The sequence below is a fragment of the Pteropus alecto genome, unplaced genomic scaffold, assembly GCF_000325575.1.
Source record: "Pteropus alecto unplaced genomic scaffold, ASM32557v1 scaffold98, whole genome shotgun sequence".
Classification (NCBI taxonomy): domain Eukaryota; kingdom Metazoa; phylum Chordata; class Mammalia; order Chiroptera; family Pteropodidae; genus Pteropus; species Pteropus alecto.
Window position 1 is genome coordinate 14958643 of NW_006443570.1, and position 19778 is coordinate 14978420.

Here is a 19778-nt window from a genome sequence, read left to right on the forward strand (position 1 = left end):
TGAATTAGTTCAACAATTGGGAAAGTTAAAAAAAGAAGACGACCAGGAAAACCCTATAAACCACAGCAAAGCTTAGACCGCATTAAAGAACTAGAGTTGCGGGTAAGATGGCGTAGTTATACCTTTACAGCTCTCTGACCCCAGAATTAACAACAGATTCACCGAGAAGAACCTGGAGAACTGGTTACTTTTGAAAACTTGAAATACAGCTCATGTTCAGGGGTCCCCGACCCCAATAAATACACGATCCCGAGAAGCGCGCGCGGCCTTTGTGCTCCGAGCGCAGGTGTCAAACGCCGGACCTGGGCGCGCGCACCGTCCGCCCAGCACGCCGCTTTCCAAACAATGCCTCTGCGGCCCACGACCAGAAACACCCTGGACCCCAGCACAGCTGGCCGCGTGTTGGTTAAGAAGCCTCAACTCCAGCTTCTTTCCAAACGCCGCCGACGCGCCAGCGTGGAGAGACCGGAGAGTGAGGCCGGCTCCACCCAGACCCAGGGACCCGGCAGCGCGCAGTCCCCGACCTTCCTTTTTCGCCTTCCTCTTCTAGGAGGTATGGAGAGCTTCCGAGCGCTCCAAAAAGTGACTTTTCCTGTTCTTTTCTTTCCGCCTTAGGGAAACTGGGTGGGCAAAAAACGGAGCGTGTGTCTGGCGCTCAGGAGCCGACTGTGCTGTGACCTGGGGACCGCTAGCAATTTCTTGAAAAATGTATAAGTCCGAGCACTCCCAAAGGTGGGGGAAGGAAGGCAGCACCCGTTTGGGAAGGGGAGAAAACCCCGGGGTCCCTCCTGCGTCCCCATCGCGGCGAGCGTCTCGGAACCCCTAGCCTCCTCGCTCGCAGCCTGGTTGGAGCCGGCGTTTTGCCGAGGGCAGAGGGCTGAGGTCCAGGACCCAGGGCCGAGCCCGGCTCTCTGCCGGCAGGGCCTGCAGGTGTTGGCGGCCCCGGGGGTGTGCCCGCACTGGGGGCTTGGCCAGAGCGCCCCGAAGTGCTGTGTGTGTGTGTGTGTGTGTGTGTGTATGTGTGTATGTGTGTGTGTGTGTGCGCGCGTGTGTGCGCGAGCGCGCGCGAGCTGAGAGCGGCGAGCAACCCCGCATCCGAGTTTTGATTTCCTTCCCTTACTAAGCCGCGTTTACAACTTCACCAATGAATAACCCGCCTCTCTTTTCAACCTAATCACGACTCTTTGTGTATCTTTCTGTTGATGATTTATAGAAATAAATTAATAACACCCTAACTCCACGTGCTGCAGTTTATGTTACATTTCTGCTGCGTCCAGCCCCGCGCGGGGCTGGGTGCAGAGGGGCGCCTTTGGTCGCCTTGGGCTTCCCAGACCCCGGTAGAGCCTGCTCACGGGTTCTTGGGCTGACGGGCCTAGGCCCGGCGGGCCCCAAGTGGTAGGCGGCGGGAGCTCGTTAGTCCACCAGGCCCTGGTCAACCTCCAGGCCGACTGGCTCCCTGGCCGCTCCTACCGAACCCTCTCACCTTCCTGCGCACAAACTCCGGCGGGCGAGAAACCGCCGCCACTCGGAGAAATGATGAGGGAAGAACGTCAAACCTACGAATTGTAACTAAGTATTTGGGGGCGGGGGCGGGGGTTAGGGCTACAAGTCCCTCCTGATTGTCTTTGCTAGAGAGTAAGCCGCCAGGTCCCCAGATGGCAAATTCAAATGCAAGGTCATATTCCACCCCAAAGTGCCACTATGGACATGCAACTGAGGCTGCCCGAGTCCGGGTCGCGACTTTGGTCCTGGCCCTGCCTTGAAACCGCGGCGCTGAAGTGTCCGAGGCCACGCGAGGGGGTTCGGTCCTAAAGCGGAGCGGCTGCGAGCGACTTGCGATCTAAGGGAACCGCTCGGCTCCTTGAATAATTAGTAACCAGCTGTCAAAGCCCTAGGCCGATCGAAGAGGCCCAGGAAACGATCCCGAACCGGGAGACAGACTGCAGGCAAGCCGCCTGAATTCCCCCGGGAAGCCAGGGTGTCAGCGGCGAGATCCGGAAACGCCCTTTCTCAGGTTGCGACCAGGTCCGCTGCGAACTGGGATTTTAGCCGCATTTGCCCCTCGCTTGTTTAGATATATGGCTAATTTTGCCCCGTGAGTGTCTATCCTGACCCTACAACATGCAAACATTTCCTTTTGCAAATCTAAACCAGTTTGGGGGATTCCGGATAATCCTGGGCCTTGCTTGGGCGCTGCAGATGGGAGTGCCCACCTGAGAATTCGCCCCCCACCCCCCATCCCGGCCTCGGCTGACGCCTGTTCTTTTGCAAAGAACAGTAGGACGCTGTACCCTAGGCCTGAGTTTTACCAGGACCGGAGAGGAGGCGCCCGGGAGAAATGCGTGGCCTGGGACTTGTGCGGCCCGAGCCTCTGCTCTTGGGAAACCACTGCTGTTTCACGGAACCCACTCACACCTTCAGTTGCGCGGGCAAAGGGCTCCGCAGCCCGGCCAGGAGGGACTCTTGGGTCCCGGGCGCTGCCCTGGACAGGGGGAGATGAAGCCTCAGGGCTCAGGGCCATCCAGTTGAGGAGTCGAGAGGGGTCCAGGTGTTGGGAGAGAAGCGGAGCGCCCCCCGGGGGACTTCTGTGGTGGGGAACAGGTATGGCGAGAGACATGGGCTCTGCGTAGCTTAGGCGCAAGGCCGGGGGGCTCAAGGGGCTGAGCGCGTACCTCCGACCTCGGTCCGCACCCACCTGAGCATCCGGTCAACCTCCGCCCGCTGCTCCGCCGCCTCCTCGGTGTTGAGCGCCTGCAGTTCTTTGAGGATGGGAGGGGTGTCATAATCGTCCCCGTCCTCGGAGCCCTCGTCCCCGGATAAGCGGCCCTTGGCGTGGCCGTTCGTGAGGGTATGGAAAACCGGCTTGGTCTCGGGTTCGGCCCCGCTCCCGGGGGACAGAGGCAGCGTCTCCAGCTTCACCCCGAAACTCGGGGATGGCAGTAACTCTTCCAAGGCCTGGACCAGCACCTCCTTGGTGACTCCAGAGCTCAGCAGGGCGCTCAGGAGTTCTTGCTGGAGCGACGTGAGCTTGGACACCATTTTCCAAGGACAGAAAAAGAAGGGGGTGTGTGGGTGCAAGAGAAGAAGGAAGTGGGGAGTTTCACAAGCGAACCCCAAGTCCAGGAAGCCCCCACACTTCAGCCTCCAGACACCAGTTACTCCGCGGGGTCCCGGAGTCTCCTCCGAGAAGTCAGAAAACTTCTAACTTGCCATGATCGCCACCATTAGGCCATATAAGATATGCAAATTAGCAGGGAGGGCCCGGCTTTCGGCAAGATGCAAATGGTCGTGGGGAGGGGGGGAAAACAGACAGAGAGGGAGAGTTTGTGGGGCAGACGTGGAGAGCTGGGGACTCCGGCGGGAGCGGGGCTTGCCAGGGTCCATTGTACTCACGCTGGGGGGCTGAAGACCTTCTTGTACTGGTTCTGTTTATCAGCTAAACTTTAGCTGACCTTTGGACTTGTTAAGCAAGTAGTTTGCAGCCTAGTGTGGAAGACTCCGGGGCTTTCCCACCAGCCTCGAGTCCGGATTTAGTCTGGAGAGAAGAAACTGTGCTTCGGGGGTTCAGGTGAGAGCTGAGGAAGTTGGGGTGTTCTTAGAAGGAGATGGAAGAGAATGGGAGAGTAGAGACCCTCCGAGGTGTCCCAACAGACAGGTGGTGGGCCAGGAGAGCCAACCGAGCAGAGGGGATACTGACCTATTGGGAATGGGCGCTGAGACCTGGGGGAAAGTGGGAGGTAGGGGAGGTGTTAGGCCGGGTAAGGGCGGATTGCAGGGACCCCGTTTAGTTCTACCTGGGTTACCACTCTGCAGACCCCAGGCCCTCATCAGCCGGATCTGGCGGTTTGCATTTGTAGAAATGCCGGCTCCCAGAGCGTAGGCGAGCTGGAAGGAGGCGTAGACTAATTTACGGCCAGGGGGAGTAGCCAAAGTTGAACTCCCGCAGCAGCCCGGCTGCCCCCAGCACCCAGCCTGGCCAGGCCGCGGGGCAACTGGACGCCTGGGCCAAGCTCTCCAGTTGAAACCCGGAATATCAAAGCGCCTCCGCTTTCGGGGCAAAACTAGAATTGCCGGGCCTCCTTTCTAGCAGTGAAAGCAAAGTTTGCCCAGTAGCTGGATGGGCAGTTGGAGCCACGTGTCCGTCCCCTCCACCTCCAATGATTTCTGGTTTATTTGCAGCTCCAGGACACAAGCGGTTCCTGGAGCCAAGGATGGCGCCCTGCAGACGTGAGGCTGCAGGTGGCAGCGGCGGTAGAAGCACAAGTTGAGAAGGTGCCCATAAAACCGCTGAGGGATAAAAGTTTTTTTCACCCGGGCCTGGGCCGGGAAGGAAGCCGGGAACTTTTCAGCACTCTATGAGTTTCACCTGCATCTCCCTGGGGCGCAAAGTGTGTGGGAAGGAGTCCCGAGGCGCACCCAGACCTACAGGCTGAACCTGACCTGCAGAAGAATAGGGGAAGGGGCTTTTTAGGATCCCCGGCTCACAGACCGAAAGCTCCTGGGGCAGAGGACACCTCTTTCCCCTCTCTAAGCCTCAGTTTCCTCATCTGTAAAATACTGATACCTACAGTACAGGGAGAGGAGCCTTGTATGCATTGAATGAGACCACCTGTGAAACCTCTTAGTGTAATAATAGCGTTCACCCTTTGCAGTATAGGAAGGCAGGAAGCCACTTCCCAGTAGTAAAATCTAGTCTCTGGAGGCTTAGATTTCTCAAAACCAGGAAGATCTGGAACTGAGTTTGGAGGGACTGGGAGATTAGAAACAAAAATTCAGAATCCACAGGGAATTTGCAAAGGCTCTTCTAAGCAAATTCTCCTACCTTTCTCACCTTTACAAGATAATTAGGAGGAAGTTGGGCTTAGTTTGGGGAAGAGGAATTTCAATGTGGGGGAAGAGGAGTCAGCAAGCTCTCAATTTGCTTGATTCAGAATCAAATCTAGATGTACTCCAGGTGTATTGATTCAAGTCAGGTCGTTAAGAAGCTAGGCTGTCTCTTTCAAATACAGAATCAGCTACAGATGTCTGGACCACCTATGCTGAGAGCCAGAAAATAGCGAGGTGGTCGTGTGCCTGGAGCCCTGGGGAAGGTTTCCCTGAGAAGGGGTAATAAGTTCATGGAAATGGGAGCCCTTCCTTTCACCTTATTGTCTTCTAGTTTGTTGTGACATATGGCAGGTCCTTGCCCCTCACAGTTTAGCCCACTACGAGAACATTCTCTGCCTCCCCAGTTCCCCTCAACCAGGATAATGAAGTGCTGAGAGTAAATGTCACTGGAAAACAACCTCTTTTTTTTCTGTTTCTCACTTGCTATCATGATAGAAGCAGTCAAGTGTAATGAAGATCAGTTTCTGTGTTTAGCTGGGAAAACCCATTAAAAAACCAGCAATCACTTCCCTTTTAACGACAAAGCTTTGATTTGTAGTTCCAACTGTTGTGTGCTCAGTCTGACTCTCGAGCTTCCTTATCTCTCAAAATTCAGGTGTCAGCAAACCCATTCTTCTCTGTACCTCAAATAAACTGTGAATGTACAAGAAGTTTCACAGAGTACAGGGAAACTTCCTGTGAGTGTCCAGGTACATCTTGCAGGTGATCTATATGTATTTAGCAACTTCCTGTAATCCTGCCCAGATCTGCCTTGTATATACCACCTAGTGCAATATGGGTGCTCACCAAGTAACTGCTACTATAGATCTGTGAACAGATCCAATACCTACCCCTTCCTATGGAAATTTCAAAAGGAAAGTGTAAGCATCCCAGTAGAGAGTCCTTCAGGATATGAGTCAAAAATGCTAACTAAATGATTTATCAAATAAAACCCTTTAGTTAAACTCCCAAGTAGAGGAAGCAAGAAAACAGTGGAAATACTCTTTGTTTATGCTTCACATAGGATAAAGTGGTGATGGATGGACTGATATCGTAGTCCTATTTCAACGATGGGGAAAATAAGACGTAGGACATTTGAAGGCGGTGTCTTGGAGCCATTGGAGCAAGTTAATTGAAGGGACGAGACTGGGGTTCAGGACTTTTGAACAGGGCTTTAGGAGGAAAGACAAAGGTTTCTAGCTTTTACTGATTTGGGAGATAAAAAGTTGAAAGCGAGGAGTCTATAAAGGAAAAGCAGAGAATTTATAGCAGAGAAGAGAGGGTAGATATTGGAATCAAACAGACCTAAATTTTGGTCTGAGATATGCTTAACCAGCTGTGTGACTTGAGCATGTTACATAATCTTTCTGACCCTCAGTTTCCTCATGTGGAAAATGATAATAATACGCTACTATGTTTTGGGAAAGATTAAATGAGTTAGTACCCTCAGATTCCTGGAGTGTGACAGGCTCACATGTTTAGAAAGAAGAAGCACATCATGAAAACACTTGAAAAACTGAGACAGCTGATGTCTGGGCTCTTTGATTCCCAGCTTGTTTTTTTTTTAAGAGTTACTGAATTTGAAAAGACTACCTTACGTTATTCTACTCAAACAATGAATTCACAGTTCGAATTCCAAGATTTTTTATGGGAGATGCAGTCCCTGCTGTAAGATAATTTAAAATCAATTGGCTCATCACTCTATGAAGGTTTTTCGAGGATCATCTTGGAAATTTCATAGAATGACAAACCATTCCTGGGGACCCACCTCTCCTGTAACTTTGCAGCATAAGTGATATTCCTTTTTCGCTCTTGTGCATACAACCTTCCCCCTACTTTCCATGGTTACCCTGCTTTTCTTAGAGCCAGGAGTGCCTGGCCTTCTCCATCCTCTGCTACTCCACTCTCCAAGACTTTCCCATTGATTATGGAGTCTCTAGAAGGCCTCAAAATGAAATCATCTCTAGAGAAAAACATAAATATTGCCCTATCCTGGTCTGAAGAAGACCAGGGGCCTTCTTGTTAGAGAGTAGTTTCACAGCCTGAAGAACATTCTAGACTGCAGGGTTAGTAGCCTGAAGTTCTAGCTCTGGATACAACATTCCTTTCTGGATGACTCTTCACTTTCCTAAAGGCTTTGGTGAGCGCCTTCTCTGGGCCTTTGATCTTTTGAAAAGTGGCCATTTGGCCTGGATGACTATTTAGCTTTCCTGTGACTTGAAAAATAAATGGTCCTAAATTACCAGGGAGTCCATTTTCAGGCCTTTGGGGCAGATGGTCCAAGAGCTCGGCCAGACCTCTATGTAGTGCTGGACATGGTACTTTTGATGAACCCATGAAGAAATACACCATAGGCAGTAAGCTCCATAGGAGCAGGAACCATCTCATGTCTTACTCTTCGATGCCTGGAGAAATGCCTGATACATAGCAGTTGCTCAATAAAATATTTGTTGACTAAATAACAAGTGATCATCTCTAGATAATGCCATTAAGGATGATTTTTTTTTTTTTTACCTCATTTGTACTTCTCAGTTTTCCAAGTTGTTAGCAATAAAGTTGTAGAACACCATTCACACCCATAAAGGAATACATACTGTGTGATTCCATTTATATGAAGCTGAAAAGAAAGAAAAACTAATCCATGGTGATATAGGTTAAAATTGAGGTTACTTTGGGAAATGTATTCATAGGGGTGGGTCAGGAAAGAGCTCTCTGGCACGCTAGAAAATTTCTATATCTTGATTAGAATGGTGGATACATCATCAGCTACACATTTAGGATCTGTATATGTTGCTGTAAGTTATAACAGTAAAAAGTAAATGAATAATTTCAAAGTACGAAATGTAAAGAGTGGAGATCACCTCCTTATTCCCTCCTAACTGCTACTGTCGATGTGTGACCTTCAAATTCTTTTCCATTTACCATGCATAGTTTATCATCATTAAAACTATAGACCTATGTATTTCAGGGGCTGGCAAACTTTTTCTATCAAGTGCCAGATAGTAATATATTAAAATATGGCTTTGGGGACCATACAGTCTTTCTCACAACTACTCAACTCTGCTAGTATAGACAATACATAAATGAATATGCGTGGCTGCATTCCAGTAAAACTATAAAACCAATTGGCTGGCTGGATTTGGCTCATGGGTCACAGTTTGTCAACCCTTGGATAAACATCTATGTAGTCAGAAATAAGTTACTTAATTTGAGTCTTTATATTATCACCATATGTAAATGGTGATAATAATGGAATTTATACCTCGTAAGATTATTGGAAGAATTGAATTAGGTAACAGAGAAAATCGCCTTGTATGGGCTGGCACAAACAGCGCTTGGGTTCACAAGTGCTTTCTCGATCACGCCACATGGCTCAGGGGCTCCTTTCCTTCTAAATGCACAGCTTCTGGTATAAATTCACTGACAAACACTATCAAATGTCTGCTGTGTGTGAAGCCCTTTGCAGAAAGCTAGAAGGTAATAGCAAGCGGGTGGAAAATCCCAAGCACCAGCAGTCAGCTTCCTTTCTAGAAATCCCTTGCAGCTCTGCTTTTATTTCCCAAACATGCTGCTATCAGATGATCTCTGCCAGGGAACCTCCTAAGGGTAGAGGAGATTTCTCTCATTTTGATTCAATAATTCACATCCTTCTATTGGGTCATTTTTAGAAATAGGGTGTTCCCAGTAGTTTGTAAAAGATTAAATTAAAAACTAGTGACCTAGTATGATATTAAACTAATAAATACTACACCTGGCAGAGAGATCCTTCACTCCAGAGCAATAATCTATTCCTTCTCTACGCCCATAAAAAGTGAGATTGGCAGTGGGCCCAGCACATAAATGTTTACTGAAAACTTAATATGGGCTAGGCTATGGTGTTTAGGGAAAAAAGCAATGCCCTTTACTAAAATGTTTTGGAATCTGTTTTCAGATTAATATTCAAATAAGTTAGTGAGGTGCCCTTGCTACACTCTCTCTTTTATTCCTCCTCACAAATCTGTGAGGTAGACAGTATCATCTCCAGATTAATGATGAGGAAATGGAGGCTTTAAAGGGTAAGGATTAGCCCAAGGACCCACAAATAGTTAAGAAGTGGGACCTTGAACTACAGATTGCCCAGTCCCATGCAGAGTACTTCCCTTCTGGCTCTTCCGCATCTTCCCAGCCCTCTGCTCACCTAAACAGAGGGGAGCACATACAAACACCCCGAACAGTCTCAGCACAGAGAGAAATCTTGTCATTATGTGTGTGTGAGAGAGAGACCAAAGTCTTTCCTGTCTACGAAGATACCTGCCACATAAAGACCTATATATTTGTTCAGTGTTTTATGGTGTGCAAAGATCTTCCTCTTTTTGTTTGATCTTCAAAATAGTCCCACAAAGAAGGTAAAGTAGGCATTAGTATGCACATTTCACAGATGAAGAAACTGAGGCTCAGAGAAGAAAAATGACGCTCGGGAGATGCCAGAATCACTATCTATTGACCCAAGTCTTCTGAATCTTGACTCCACTGTTTTCTCTACAACATTGTTTGTATAATGACAACATTCTCACAGGTGCAGCCCAGGAGCAGATATAAGACCTGAGAATAAGACATGATAGGAGACCCCATTTCCACTCCCAATGTCATGCTTCTGTGATGGAAAAGCTGTAAAGGATGCCAAGAAAGGCACTGGGTCCAATCAATGAGTCAGAAACTGCTACCCGCTTGAGATTACACTGTGCCTCCCCTACCAACGTCTCCTCAACTCGCATCTTAGTTTGTAGTTATAGAGCAGGAACAGGGTGGACCCTGCCCCTGCCCTACCTGCTTGTGCCTGATCAGGAGTGCTGTCCACGACATGCACCTTGAGCATGAGGGTGACCGCTGGGCCTCATGCTAAGGGATGATATCCTTTAATGCTCTGGTGACTAGGCAAAAACCCTCTTTCCAGGCCTAGGGGTGAAGAGCTGTGCAGGGCTGCTAAGTCAATGCAGCAAACATGTATTAAGCACCCAGTATGTGCTGGGCACTGTAGTAGATGTCCAGCGCTGGTGGGATGAACAAAATTCAATTCCTGCTCTGAAATGACTTGGTTATATGGTGAAAGAGACAGACATTTACTTCTATTGGTAGATAGAATGGAGCAAGCTTTAAAATAAGCACTATGCTGATTGCTTTACAGAAAATATCTCATTTACTCCTCATAACAGTCCCATGAGACAGTATCACTATTCTTTTAGTTTTCTCAACTGATGCTCAGAGAGCTTGAGTTGCAGAAAGCCTCTTGTTGCTCCTACTGAGTTGAGATTTAAAAGCAGCTAACAGCTCTGTCTGGCTTCGAAGATTTTCTGTCCTAGCCAAGAGGCAGATGCAATAAGGGAATCAGTGTGGGGCTTGGAGTCAGGCTGATGTAGGTTCGAAATCTGTCTCTGCCACTTTCTAGGTGTGACTTTGGGCAAGGTGCCACTCTGAACCTCAGTTTCTTCTACTGTGAAAAGGAAAACAGTGTAGAATTTGCCAAGAAAGATAATATATGTTAACCACTTGGCACAATTAATAAATAGGAGCAAATGCTAATAATAGAGGAACCAGCAAAGTTCTTGAAAGGTCAGAAGGATTTTGATAATAAGTCAGAGAGCATTTCAGGCAGAAAGACAAGCTGAGCAAAGCCTTAAAAACCAAACCAGATTCTATAACTTATCACAAATTTGCTTTAAAATTTGTGAGCTGCAGGAACCTTTCCTGACTACTGCCGTCCCTTCTAATAATTCCCACTCCCCCCAACCCCCGCTGCCGCCTCTGCCACCCTGTAACCTTCTAGGACGAGCTGAGGGCTCACTCCTTTAGGAAGGCCCCACATAACCCCAGGTTGAGTTCAGTGGTTGTCACCTTAGGGTGGTTTTGGCCTCTTAGGGGAGATTTGGCAATGTCTGGCAGGGCTAGCTTCATGGGAGTTCTTGAGGTTTAATGATCTGTAGTCCATCCCAAAATTCTTAATAATTTTATCTTTGAATTTCTGTTTTCTAAGTGAAGTCTGACAGGTCAATGGAGCATGCCCAGGAGCTCAGAGCCTCAGCTCATGAGGTCCCACCTTTATGGGACTTTATGGGATGGATTTTTGGCTCCAGCTCCTCTATAACTTGGTATCCCTGCCCTGCCAGGCCTCTCTCTCCCGACTTCGACCTGGAAACCCTTGCTGCCCTCTGCGCCCTTTTGGGGCCTGATTGTAGGCACAGGATAGGGTGCTCTAGGCCTGTGGTACCTTAGGGTGGGGCATGACAAAGGCCATTCCTTACCCAAGCTGGCAGTGCCATGTAGCATTAGGCAAGGGTCTATGTAAGCCTTTCACCCACCCTCACCCTTGCAATGCCCTTGGGGTGATCCATCCGCTGTGGGGTAGAGCAACAGCCCTGGAAGGGTAGATGCCTGGCTTGACTGTCATGCCTTCAGCTGGGGTACAATTCACAGGTCCGATGGCTGGTCAGAGGGGGAGACTGGCAGATGGTGGGCTGAATGCACATGTGCACATGGAGTTACAGAGTGGGGTCCCTGGGGACCTATGAGGGTTTGCACTAACCCTGCTAGCATCCACATTCCCCAGGGAATGTGATAACAAGTAGCAAATAAAAAGTGAGAACAAGAGCAAGAGTGAGAGCGAGAGAGAACAGACCACCGAAAACATGAACTATATCTTTATACTTTAGTATTTTTAATGATACTTTTTCTTCCTGCTTTTTGAACAAAGGATCCCACATTTTCGTTTTGCAGTGGGCTCCACAAATTATGTAGTTGGTTCTAACGTCTAGAGACATTTTTAATTGCTATGGCTAGGGGATGATAGAGCATCAAGTGCGTAGAGGCCAAGGATGTTTCTAAACAGCCTACCACGCAATCTAAAACAAAGAATTATCAGGTCCAAAATGTCAACAGTGCCCAGGCTGAGAAACCTTGGGTTATGTGCTCCTTCTCTCTGCATCCAGTATTTTCTATGCTTCTCTCTCTCCTGACTCTTTACTCATGTTGTCAAAATGACCACACTACCTGTCTAGACTGGAAGCTCCTCAAAGGCAAGATTGCATTTTTATTAATCTTTGTGCTGCCAGAACCTAAGGCAGTGTTGGCACATAGTAGGTTCTCAATATTCATTGACTGGACCAACCAGCAGGGTGTACAAACTTACCTTATCAGATTTTAACCTATCATTTTGCACTACATGTTGAAAGCACGAAACTGCTTTTAGCTATTCTAAGGCTATATGATTCTTTGTTTATCTCCTCTAGGTGGATTATAAATACCTATAGCACAGGAAATAAACTTTTTAAATCTTCTGTGTTGCTTGGTGGTGCTTAGAACAGTACACTGCACGCGGCAGGCACTCTGTAAGCACTTCCTTGCTGATTCACCTTTCTATATGTCCAAAGCCCAGAACACATTCATTTATTAATTCAACAAACATCTATTAAGCATTTACTACATGTGAAACGCTGGGGATTTAAAGATGTTAAGGATACAATTCCCACCCTCACAGAGTTCAATCTGGCCAAGGAGTCAAAGAGTGTTTTAACTCAGCATAATTAAGCATCCATCACAGTTGTGAAATTAGCCTTCAGAAAACTAAGAATAAAAAGGAGAGAGGATCCAGTGACATTTCTAAGGGAGTCCCCTTAGGGCATGTTTGGTCTAACTTAGTCATTTGCAGCACTTAGTTTGTTCACTCACCAAGTGCTTATCTGTGTCAGGCACTATTCTGGATTCTGGAGATGAAGCAGGGACTAAAACAGAGAGACCTTTCACTCTAGCAAGAGTGGGAGACGCACAACCAGTGAACGAGTAAATCCGTGCTATGTCGGGTGATGGTGTGCGGCGGAGAAAAATAGAAGGGCAAGGAAAGTGGAAAGGGAGTGTGGGAGATGCCGCTGTAAATGAGGGTTTACCAATGAGGGACTTTTCAAATAAGTGACATATAGCTGAAATCAAACTAGGTGTAGTTTCTCTGTAGTGACAGCATTTTTGGGGGGTGTCAAGTTTCAGCCCTCCTCACTGGCTCTGACCCTATGTGCGCCGGGAATCCTCTGGGAGAGCAATCAAAGGCACTGACTTTAAACAGCAATGAGTTGAATAAAGTGTTATTCAATGTTTAAGGGGCTTTTCTTTAAAGCAGTAATCTGGAAATGAGGCCCTGCCCTGGGAGACCTTTCACTCTAGCAAGAGTGGGAGACGCACAACCAGTGAACGAGTAAATATGTGCTATGTCGGGTGATGGTGTGCGGCGGAGAAAAATAGAAGGGCAAGGAAAGTGGAAAGGGAGTGTGGGAGATGCCGCTGTAAATGAGGGTTTACCCAGGGAAGACTTTTCAAATAAGTGACATATAGCTGAAATCAAACTAGGTGTAGTTTCTCTGTAGTGACAGCATTTTTGGGGGGTGTCAAGTTTCAGCCCTCCTCACTGGCTCTGACCCTATGTGCGCCGGGAATCCTCTGGGAGAGCAATCAAAGGCACTGACTTTAAACAGCAATGAGTTGAATAAAGTGTTATTCAATGTTTAAGGGGCTTTTCTTTAAAGCAGTAATCTGGAAATGTTTTTCCCAGTCGCTCCTCTCAATTAAAAAAAAAGTTTTAGCACCTGAATCTCATTATCTGTATTAATTAATTAACTTACTAAATGTGCTGCAGTACTAATATTTTATGCTCATTATTAAGCAAACATGAAAATAAAAAGGGCATGGAGTCAACATAAATATAAAAATAAGACCTAATATTTTCAGCCTGTACCCAAAATATATCACCTTGTACATTCCACTTTGGGACCCCTGTTCGAATGCATGAAAGTGCTAATACATTTCATTTCATTTCATTTTATTTTATTTTATTTTATTTATTTTATTTTATTTTATTTTATTTTATTTTTTTATTTTATAAGTGAAAACTTGGCTAGAGGTCACCAGATACCTGCCTCTTAAGAATTTTTTAAGATTTGGTTAAAAAGGGAAATTGATTGAAGGTACAGGCTGAGAGAAAGGAAAAAAGGAAGAAAAGGGGAATAATGAGAAAAAGAGATAAGATTAATAAAATTTTAAAGGAAAGGAAGAAAGATAAAAAAGGGAGGGAAATGAGAAAGGAAAAAGAAGGAAAAGAAAAAAAAAGGAAGGAAGGAAGGAAGGAAGGAAGGAAGGAAGGAAGGAAGGAAGGAAGGAAGGAAGGAAGGAAAGGAAAAGAGAATGAGAGCGCGTTTGAGAGACGAGTAAAGGGAAAACGTCCCCAAGACGGCAAGGGATAGAGGCAACGTGGCTGTTCTCTGCCCTCCCTCTGCCCAGACCTCACAGCGTTGTAAGAATGTTCTGTCACAGTCCGTAGGCTGGACCTTGGCCTCTTTCCACACACTCAGGATCACCAGCTAATGAAGTGGATATTGTTTTCTGGTCCATCTCTCTTACCCTATGGCTAGTTCCCCTCTGTAGCCCTCACTTAGCAGTGGTGTCAGGAGTGATGTAGAGCCTGGCCTTTTCCCATCACTGTCCCGCACACTTCATTAACTCCTCCTTGCAGCTGGAGATGACTATTACGGATTAGAAAAGCCGGCAGGTTCTTTAGAGAGCAGAGGAATCCACAGTTTCCCAGAAGTTCCTGACCCAGTTCTGTCCTGCAGGACATGGGAGACATTCTTCTGGTTTATACAGCCATCCAAAGAAAGTCATGTTTGAAGCTCCCAGAGAACTCTGAATTCTTTATTTTTAGAGACTTGCTTTAAAAACAAAGGAATGAGACAGGGTTCTTCAATGTAGAACTCATCAAAGACAATAAAATAAAAGAATACAAAGATACTAATAAAAATTACACAAAATGAAAATTCAAGCAATATTTATTGAATGAAATGCTCTTATTTTGAATTTGATCTAGCCCTGGGCCAGGAGGCATGCAATATTTATTGAATAAATGAATAAATGAGTGGTGAATTTTCACAATAATACTGTGATGATATAAGGTGGGTAGTGCCTTCATGTAACTGAGGAGACTAAGGCTCAAGAAGTTAAGTGTCTAAGATCACTCAGTGAGTCAGCAGGTGTCAAAGTCCTGTCCTCCACTGTCATCAGGGCCCTGCTTTCATGCAGTCGTTTTGTTACCTTTGGGGCATTTGTCATTTGCCTAGATGCTCTGCTGAAGTCATTCCTTTAATTCATATGTATTGAACACCTACAAGAAGACAGGCAGAGTGTTGGGCACTGAGCAGGGTAGAGGAGAAAGCTGTAAAGCATTATTCACGGTTAATAAAGCATGGAAGCAACGCAAGTGCCCATCAGTCTATAAAAGAATAAGCAAAATGTGGTATATATGCACTATGGAATATCATTCAGTCTTAGAAAGAAAGGAAATTCTGACATGTGCTAAAACATGGATGAAACTTGAGGACATTATGCTAAGTAAAATAAGCCAGTCACCAGAAGAAAAATACTATATGATTCCACTTACATGAGATACTGGGAACAGTCAAATTCATAGAGACATAAACTAGAACGATGGTTGCCAGGGGTGGGGTGAAGCGGGGAATTGTGAGTTTGGGCTTAATGGTTTCAGAGTTTCAGTCTTGCAAGAAGTTCTGGAGAAAGATGGTGGTGATGGTTGCACAACAGTGTGAATGTATTTAATATTCCTGAACTGTGCATTTAAAAATGGTAATGATGGTAAATTTTATGTTTATTTTACCGCAATTAAGAAAACCTAACAGACATTATAAAAAATTCAAACAATCTGAACTCGTATAAAGCCAAAAAGAGTCTCCTTTCTCATCTATTTACTGCTTAATTTCCAATCCCTAATTCCCTCTCTTTCTCTAAGCAATTGCTATTCAGTTTGTTTCCTTCCTGTATGCTTACACAGATATGTGTGTGTGTGTGTATTTTTCAAAACCAAATCAGGAACTTTAATTCCTTCTTAACCATTATATACTCCTCAAGGGCAGCCGGAGGAGCACTTAAGCGCATAGGCAGTAAAGGCTGACGGCCAGGTATGAATTTCCATTCCAGCCCTCACTGACTGTGACCATGGGCTAGTGACTTAACTTCTCTAAATCTCAATTTTCTCATCTGAAAATGAGTACTCTATTATTGTCAGGAGATAATAAAAAGAATGGCAGGTGCTTGGCATATAGGAAACATGCAGTAAGGGCTGACCGTGGTCGTTGTTCTCTGGAAGTTTCTCCAATGACCTGCACCCTGAGAGCAGTCAGGGCTCAGGGAAGTCTGCAGCGAGGGAGGGAAGGGAGGATGTGCTACGCTCAAACTTGCAATGTGTGTGTCATCTTTCCACAGACGATCTGGCTAAGAACAAGATATTAAGAAGGCGTTATCTTTATCTTTTCAGCAATCGAGAGCAGTTATTACAATACAGCTATCCTTTTCAAAACAGTAGATCCCTGGAGTGAAAGCTTATACTGTAAACTTTTAAGAAGTGGTGATAGAGCAGAATCCAGAAAATATTTAGGCCCTGGGGAACATGGATAGTAATTATAGGAAGATACCGGAGTAGTGGAATACGGGCAGCACTTGGCGTCAAGTGACCTGAGTTCAAGTTCTGCCTTGTAGATATGTATAACCTTGAGTCATGCATACTAAACTGTTTGAGCCTCAGTTTCCTGGCCCAAGAAGTGGGCATCGTATTACACATCATATAAGATTCCTGTGAGGATCAAAGTGAAGCAGTATGCAGAAGTGCTCTGCCAACAACAAAGCTCCAAGCAGGTGTAAACAATTACTACTACTTGTATCGATGGATTTGTGTCAATGTTCTGCCACATGGGCCTATGAATTACTGGAATCTTTTTTTTTTAATAGAAATAACTTCCTTTTTTTGTTGTTCTTGGTACTATGTAATTCTTGTAAAAAAAATAAAGCAAAACGAGAAAGCAGAAGTTTCTTCATCACAACTGCTATTGACACCTTTTAATCTTTATTTATTTAAAGATATCTCAACATATTAAGTGAAAAGAGGCTTCAAACATTTTTATAGTGTGATCCTATTTTTTTTCATATATTTGTGGCTCGTGAATTACTGCCAATCAGGTATTAGTGATGAGAATAAACATGCAAGAAACTGCATTTAGATCATATGATCTTTGCGGCTTTTATAATCCTGAAATTCTAACAGTTATTTCTAAACAGCCTTCATGTATTTAAAATAGAAGAGTGTGCTAGTCAGGGCCTAGGTTCTACATGGGTAAAAATAAAGATAATATAGTGTAATTCATAGTTTTAGTGACAATTAAATTAGATAATGTACAGTGACGTCACAGAGTGAGCCTTCAATAAATGTTAGTTGCTATTGTCAGTAATTATAAAGTTATTTTGTTTCCTGCTTTTGTCAAAGGACTCACTTACTGATTACCACTGAGTGGTTGATCTGATTAACCTGTGATTACCTGAGATAAAAGAGGTAAACGTTTTTAGGAACCAATATTCTCAATTTATAAGATTTGAAGGTGGAATAGTAGTAAGGATGATTGTATAAAGACGCTTTGGAGATGAGGGGTGGTGATGGTGATGGGTGGGTGGTCTGGCTAGGTGATGGTTCTGGAATTTCTAACTGTGGTTACCCACTGTGGCTTCTTTGGTCTAAACTTTAACTACTATTATAACTGAAATTTCAGGTGACTTTCTCTCCAACTTCCTGTCCAAATCTTCTGCCAGATTTGCTACTATGAGAGGAAATAGTATTTTATTTTTCTTTGCCAATAACGAGAAATTTACTATGTGAACCATCTCATAATTCCTGAGCAAAATTTTTTTCCATTTCATCAAATTCTAAAGTCTTTTCCCTGACCCTATTAGATAAAGGGATTATTCCAATGTTAAACGTGCAATGCTTGGAACAAAACGAGAGGCATGTGGTTTTTTAAAGTTTAAAAGTTACTTTTTAAAACAGCATTTGCTACCACAGAGAATTTCTTCTGTATCATGAAAAAGCTGTTAAACTATACACACACACCCCCCCGACACACACCTCCCAGCTTTCAATGAATAGTATCAATAACAATTGTGACTTTAACCACAACAAAAATGTGTCACCTTTTAGGTGGTCTTTGAGGTTTACCTTCTAAAAACTAGAGGAGCCAAGTTTTGGTTTTGTTTTTTTCTCTGATCACTGCTGACTGACTAAGGACTTCAGGCTGTTTACATGGGAGGGCTTTAGATATGGTTATTTGTGTGGCATTGTATCAAGGCCTTCAAATATTTGCCGGGAGATTTGGTGGAAAATGTCTAGACCAGCGCAAACACTGCAGGCCCCAGAGAAATCCAAGAAGCTCAAAGGACCATTCAAGAGCCCCCTGCTCTGTCTTGTTGTCACTACAAAGAAACCTTCTGAATCTTTGTCAGACTGGATGAGCCCATTGGATGGGTCCAAGTCAGTGAAAGAATTCTGATTTCTGATTCTGGTTCTGATTTCACCACACCAGTTTCATTCATTCTATATCTATGACAGGTACAGTGGAAAGCCAGGGACCTAATAGTCAGGAATGCTGAATATCAGCCCTAGACCTGCTAGTCACTTGCTGGGTCACTCTGCCAAGTCACCAGCCCTCTCTGGGCTCTGGTTTTCTTAGTTTTAAAAGAAGATGATGATCTCTAAAATCCCACTCTTTGATCCTATATGTCTGTGAAGTACCTCTTGGGGTGCAGTCATTGGACCAGGCTGGCAGTGAAAGATACAAAGAAAAATAAGATAAAGTCCTTCGTCTCTAGTAAGTTTGTTTGGATGTTTAACCTCTTTTATTATTTCTCAGCTCCTAACAGTCTCCTGGAGGCTCATAATCTCAGAGTATACACAGGATGGTCATAGGCACATAATAAATTATTTACTGATATTACATTACAGTGCATGATGAAATAATATTGTCTATGTTTCCAGACTTTATGGCCACCCTGAATTTCTGTACAGGTGACCACACATTCAAAAGGCCAACACACAAGTAAATATACATACAATAGCTGTTACTTTCATGTGTAATAATAGCCATAATATATCGGACACCTCATAGGTACCAAGCTCTGTGCTAGATGCTTCATCTCGGAAATCCTCATGACAATTTTGCAAGGTAGGCAATGTTATCTCCATTTTACACACATAAGAAATGAAGACTTTAAGAGGTTAAGAAACTTGCCCAACATCAAATGTATAGCTAGAGGCTCCAAATCCTGCTCTTTCTGGTCTCAGAGTCTGGTCTCGGTGCACTGTACCTCTGCCTCTGGTATAATGTTTTGCATTTTACAAAGCACATATATACAACCAGATTTTGAAGATGAGTGAATTGAAGCACAGAGAGCTGAAGTGATGTGCCTCAAATCCCTTGGCTAGAGAGTAGCAAACATGGGACTCGAAACCAGGTGTTCTCACTCAAAAAATCAGGGCTTTCCCCACTTTGAAACATTGCTTGTGCAGCATGCCCTGGCTGACTTGGTTTTGTAAGATTTTTTTGAACTTCCTCCTCTCCTAGGTGGGGCAAGCACACCACATGTGCCCCTCCCTTTCTGTTGTTTATATATGATTCCTATTTCTGTCCTCAAATCTGCTTTTCCTGTAATCATTCCCACTTCCATAACGGCAATTCCATCTTTCTACGTGCTCATGTCCCAAACAAGAACTCAGCCTTTTCCCTTATACCTGTATCTAATCCTTCAGTGAATCCTGTTGAATCTTCCTTTAAAATAAACCCAAGATCAGATCACTTCTTGGCACCTCAGTCAACATTCTCTCAGTCCCACCAGTCATTCTTCCTATCGTCTCATTTGGTCCCTCTGCTTCTGCCTTTGCTCCCTGGCCTATTCTCTCATCGCAGCCAGAGGGATTTTGTTAATTCCTGGAACAAACCAGACACATTCCTACCCCAGGGCCTTTGAGCTTGCTATCTCCCTGCTATGTTAACATCTTCCTCAGATAT

The 19778-nt window shown here is 45.1% G+C and overlaps 1 protein-coding gene and 1 long non-coding RNA gene across 6 annotated transcripts in view; one reads left to right on the top strand and one right to left on the bottom strand.

Annotated features, from left to right (window-relative positions):
* HNF1B (HNF1 homeobox B) overlaps positions 1–3253 on the bottom strand; it is a 50821-nt gene extending 47568 nt beyond the window's left edge. For 2 of the 5 annotated variants that reach the window (XM_006924933.3, XM_015599236.2), the window contains exon 1: positions 2696–3253. In XM_006924933.3, coding sequence (XP_006924995.1) covers positions 2696–3039 — 344 coding nt within the window. In that variant the 5' untranslated portion in view covers positions 3040–3253. The remainder of the gene's footprint in view (positions 1–2695) is intronic. The other 3 variants (XM_006924932.3, XM_006924931.3, XM_015599237.2) reach the window with 2 other exon arrangements.
* A 54-nt stretch (positions 3254–3307) lies between these two features.
* On the top strand, positions 3308–7328 carry LOC107196600. Its single transcript, XR_001518051.2, has 2 exons — positions 3308–3568; positions 4180–7328. It is a non-coding gene; the product is annotated as an uncharacterized LOC107196600 (long non-coding RNA).
* Positions 7329–19778: the final 12450 nt, after the last annotated feature.